A 4,830-nucleotide genomic window follows, 5' to 3' on the forward strand; every position below is an offset into this window, starting at 1 on the left:
GCTGCTCCTTGCCGGAGGAGGTGAGACAAGACATCAGCCCTGGGTTACCCCGAGCACCTCAGGAGCTCTGGGTGACTTTGGGGCTCTGGGCTGCGCAGCTGCAGCGCTGCCAGTGCAGGAGGACACTGGAAATGGGAGGTTTTATCTCAAGTGCTGCGTCTTGAAAGTGGTCACCTACAGAGACACGTGCAAGGAAGCGGCTGGGGGAGGCAGAGGAGGGGCCAGACCCCGCTTGAACCCCGCCGGGGACTCAGGGGGTGATGGCAAAGGGCCTCAGCAGAGGCACCGCTGCTCCCCACATCCCACATCCCTCCTCATGGCCCGGCCTTGCTCCGCACTCTGAGAGGGGAGCATTCAGTGTCCCACAGCCCTCACCCTGGACAGGCAGTGAATGGAATAAGCCTCTGAGCCCTTCTCCCCACTCTTCCCTTGAGTCACATCTAGGTTAAATATCGTGGGAATGCTTTGCATCTCTACCATTAAACTCTCCATGGTAGCAGCATCCCCAACAGCATGCATCCAGCAAGCTTTGGAATTCAGCAGGGATCTTGTCAGGATGGCTGGGAGCACGGATGCAGCATGCTGCTCTGGGAAGCAGTGCAGCTGCAGCCTCTCCTTGCCACCTCTTTTGTGCTGTGGGGTCTCCCATCGCTGCTCGCACAGCAGCCCGGATTGGGGTGCATGTCCTACCTCATGCAGTGGGTCCTTCCTCACGTTGCGCCCCGCCAGCGGCTCGTCGTGGGGGAAGACAACAGAGTAGTTCTTGGCATAGGACTCGTGGCTCCGTTCCCGGATCCAGCGGTGGTTGTTGGTGAGGGAGCGGTGAAACCTCCTGGAGGCAGGGAGAGGTCTGGGTGAGCCCAGCAGCTCACGGGCTGCCTCCTCGGCATGGCCCTCTTGGCCAGACCCAGATGTGGATGCAGCTGCTCTGGTGTCAAACAGCAGTTCCTGCAGCGAGGTCATTGGTGGGAGAGCAGAGGAACCGCAGGGGCTTGGTGCTGGCCATGCTGCAGCGCTGCCCCTTGGCGCCTCGCCCCACTGAGCTCCCCAGCCCTGCTTCAGGCATATCAACCCCGGAGCAACTGGGAGCAGAAAATAGCCCCGCCGGGGCATGGGAAATAGAAAAAAGAGGGAACTTGATGTTAGTTCTGCTCCACTTCAGCGTGGGGCTGGCCCCAGAGAGCACCTTGCACAGAGCCAGGTTTAAAGCTAGCCCTGACCAGGGAAGGAGCCCTGGATTTCCTCACATTTTTCATCCAATTCTCGTTAGGCTGAAATATAAATAAAACCCAAAGCATTTTAAATTTGTTTTGACATATTTTCATCTTTCAAACAGAAAGCTCCTTGAAGGAATGTGTCAGCTCAGCACATGCTCAGGTTGTTATTACCAGAGAGCTATAACTCATGGAGAGCGGCTCCAGGCACCGGTGGCATCTTTCCCAGGGCTGGAGAAAGGGAGGCTGAAGTTGGCCAAGGCAAGACAAAATGTCATCTCTAGGGCCTTTTAAAACAGCACTTTCAGCCTCTCGCCCTGCCTGGATGCAGAGCAGAGGCACTGGGAGAGCACTGCAGCAGTGCAAGTGATGCTTCGAAAGCCATGACTGGAGCATCCCTGGATCCCATCTGCCCCGTCAGCCCCAGCCCCTTCCCCGACAAGCTGAGCTTATGACAGCGACAAGAGGAGCAGCAGCTGCCAGATGAAATATTTACAAGCGGGTATTTTGAGAGGATAAATATTTAAATGTGCAGAAAAGAGAGTTATTTAAAGAGAAGCTTAGTAATTGTCACCGACAGAAAAAACTGGGACTGACACCAGCCTGATGACAGGGCAGATGGGATATGGGGATGCTCGGCTAATCCAGGCACAAAGGCTGGCATCTCCTGCCGACTTCTGCGGGCTCCAGCACTGACTCCCCTCTCCTGCCAGCCCGAGTCAATGGGGTGTTTACCAGCTTTGCCACTCAAGCAATATGATTTTAAAGCTTTGTCCCTCACAAGGTGGTTGCTGTCACTAGCAGCCCTGTAAGAAAGCCCAAACCCAATCAAGTATAATCAAGCAAGTCAAAAGCAATTACAGAGCCAACATCTGTACAGCCAAAGCTCCCAGCCCATGCCGTGCCTGGGGGGGGGAAGCTAATCTTTCTCCTGTTGAAATCATCACCCCCGATTATTAACTTAGAGGATTAGGCACAGCACTAATTGAACAACAACAAAACCCAAATGTAATTACCCTGTCCTTTCCCATCACCGCAATCTCCTTGTGTCTGATGGAAGCTGTTTGCATAGAAGCGGAATGAGGCAAATGAGATAAACCCCATGTGTAAATTTATTAAAGCTATTGAGCATAATTGATTCCAGCTCCTTGGAGGACAAAGGCTGTGGCACAGATGCTGCCCAGACACCTATGCCCGATGCAGGCATCCAGCCTCGAAACCCATCCCCAAGGACCACCCAAGGACGAGGGACATGAGCGATGGAGCCCATGGGGACCTGGGGCAGCTGGGGTGACCTGCCTGATGTCGTAGCTGTACATGTCCTTCTCTGGCCGCCCGTGGATGATCCAGTGAGCCAGCTCCCGCCCGCAGCCACCTCCCAGCATCATCCCTATGGCGAAGAGGCAAGGACCATACTGAGGCCAACTCAGCTGTGGGTACCAGGCTCTGCCAGGGATACGATGCTCGCAGGGATGCCCAAGGTGTGATCCCTCCAATTCTCTCTTACCAGCACTGTTGAAGCCACAGCCAAGGAAGAACCCTCGGACTTCTGGGGCTTCCCCCATGAGCGGCTTGTGGTCGGCTGTGAACGACTCTGCAAGATAGAGAGGGGGATGTGCCAGGGCAGGCACTCGGGGGACGCTCAAACAGCAGCTCCTCTGCAGCACTGCACAGTCTGTCCCTGCAGGGTGAGGACCCCGGGCTCAGGGTAGCCGTGCCCCCCGCACTCACTGCACACCAGCACTGTGACCACAGAACCTTGGTGGTAGGGTTGAGACTGAAAACCTGTACAGCAGAATGAATCCCCAGCTAGAAGTGCATGAGGTGCTGCAGTATCTGAAGCAGCCTCTTTATATTTCCCAGTCTCCCAGTGAAGGGGGCTGCACCGACCTGTTTGTTGCCTCTTCAGCAGCTGGGCTGTATTTCATGATGATGACTATCTTTCACCTTCATTGATTTCTGCTGGGAAGTTCCATGAATCTGAGCTACTTTATTCAGCTGAGAGATTGCTGCTGATGTTGCCCAAGGCTCCTGCACTAACCACGTCTCATACTGCAGCTGCTGCTCCCCACAGGGTTCTCAACCATGATGCCTGTGCAAGTCCCAGCTGGGAGGGACAGAGCTGAGCTCTGGCAGATGTGTGCAGTCCTCCTCCCTGTTTTACAGGGGTTTATCCATCCATATGAAAGGAAGGAGGGAAGGCATCCCCCACCCAGCAATGCCCAGCAGTTTCCCAGGATTGTTGTGCTCAGGAAAAGGCAAGACCAGAGTGGGAAGAATATTCCCATCTTGATGCCACCCCTTGGGAGATGACACCATTGCAGCCAGGCCACAGGCACTCTCTTTGTGTTCAGTTGTCTTCTCCCCAGGTTATGAAGTTTCCCCTTTGCCTCCAGCAAGATCCTTGGAGCAATGCAGCCACTCTACTGCCACCGCAGCCGCATTACCTGGCCCACAGACAGTGGATTTAATGCCAGTTTTCTCCAGCACTGGAACTCTGTTGATGGCACCTTCAATGTGTTGCATGAAAACATCCCAGTCCAGGTCAAAGAGGCCAAAAGCAAATTTTTCTGATACCTGAAGATGGGAAACAGGAGTCAGGACACAAACCAGAGCACAGCTGATGGCCTAAGAACCTCTTAGCTCTGGCAGCCTTGGACACTGTAGGAAATCGAGGCTGCTTTGTAAACTGTGGTTTCTTGTGTTTTTGTGGACAGCCCAGACAAGCCAAAGGTCTGGGGCGAGCCCAAATTAAGACACCTAGATAAGGGATCATGCAGCAGGGCAGGGACCACAGGGTGGCCTCTGCATCTCCCCAGCCCAGCCTTTCCATCTCATTCCTGTTGCCTCTGCATCTCGTATCCCTGCCGCAACAGACCCAAAGGGGAGATGCTCTCCCACACCTGGTACCCAGGCACTGGGGCCAAGGCACACACGCCTGCGCCCACCCTCTGAGGTGGGTTCCCTGGAAACCTGCCTCGTTCCCCCGGAAAACCTTCCGGCACCGCTCACCTCCTCCCAGAAGATGGGGTTTGACTCATATCCACCCACAGACAGGGCATCGCCTTGGAGACGGAGATACACCGAGGCGTCGTGATCGCGAACGTTCGGCATGTTCTGAGAAACAGGGAGGGGGAGCGGAGGGTGAGAGGGGCCGAGAGCCACAGAGAGACCCCAGCATCACCCACTGCACCCAGTGGTGCTCAGTGGGATGAGCTGGGGTCTGGGGCAGAAGGTCTGGACCCGTGGCCGTGACGTGCCGAGGATGGGAGCAGTGGTGGCTCTGTGGAGGTTCCCTCAGCCCTGAAATCTGGGTGCCCGCATTGCCCCCAGAGGAAGGCACCCAGGTCGAAACCCGGCCGAGACACGGGCAAAGCGGCTTATCCAGGCACCCGAGCTCAAGCCAGGTCTCGCACAAACCCTGCCTCATTAGGAGCTGTTGAACTCCAGTGCTGTGGGCAGGAGCTGTGCTGCAGCCCCAGCACAGGGCAGCGGCTGCTCCTCCATTGCACCTGCAGCACCGGGAGTGCTCGGGGGGAGTGGGAGCCCCTGCAGTTGATCCCAGCTGGGAAAGCATCACTGCTCTGCCCCCCAGCTCCACGGAGGCTGCAGCAGC

At 56.0% G+C, this 4,830-nt stretch overlaps 1 protein-coding gene across 1 annotated transcript in view; it reads right to left on the minus strand.

The window, feature by feature from the left end:
* Positions 1 to 4,830, minus strand: part of SARDH (sarcosine dehydrogenase) — a gene marked incomplete at its 5' end in the record, with an annotated part of 20,247 nt that overhangs the window by 12,367 nt on the left and 3,050 nt on the right. The window contains 5 exons of the mRNA XM_010009551.1: positions 691 to 832; positions 2,514 to 2,604; positions 2,722 to 2,808; positions 3,662 to 3,791; positions 4,227 to 4,331. Of these exons, the coding sequence (XP_010007853.1) occupies positions 691 to 832; positions 2,514 to 2,604; positions 2,722 to 2,808; positions 3,662 to 3,791; positions 4,227 to 4,331 (555 nt within the window). The remainder of the gene's footprint in view (positions 1 to 690; positions 833 to 2,513; positions 2,605 to 2,721; positions 2,809 to 3,661; positions 3,792 to 4,226; positions 4,332 to 4,830) is intronic.

Source organism: Nestor notabilis, unplaced genomic scaffold, assembly GCF_000696875.1.
Source record: "Nestor notabilis isolate BGI_N333 unplaced genomic scaffold, ASM69687v1 scaffold19362, whole genome shotgun sequence".
Taxonomy (NCBI): Eukaryota; Metazoa; Chordata; class Aves; order Psittaciformes; family Psittacidae; genus Nestor; species Nestor notabilis.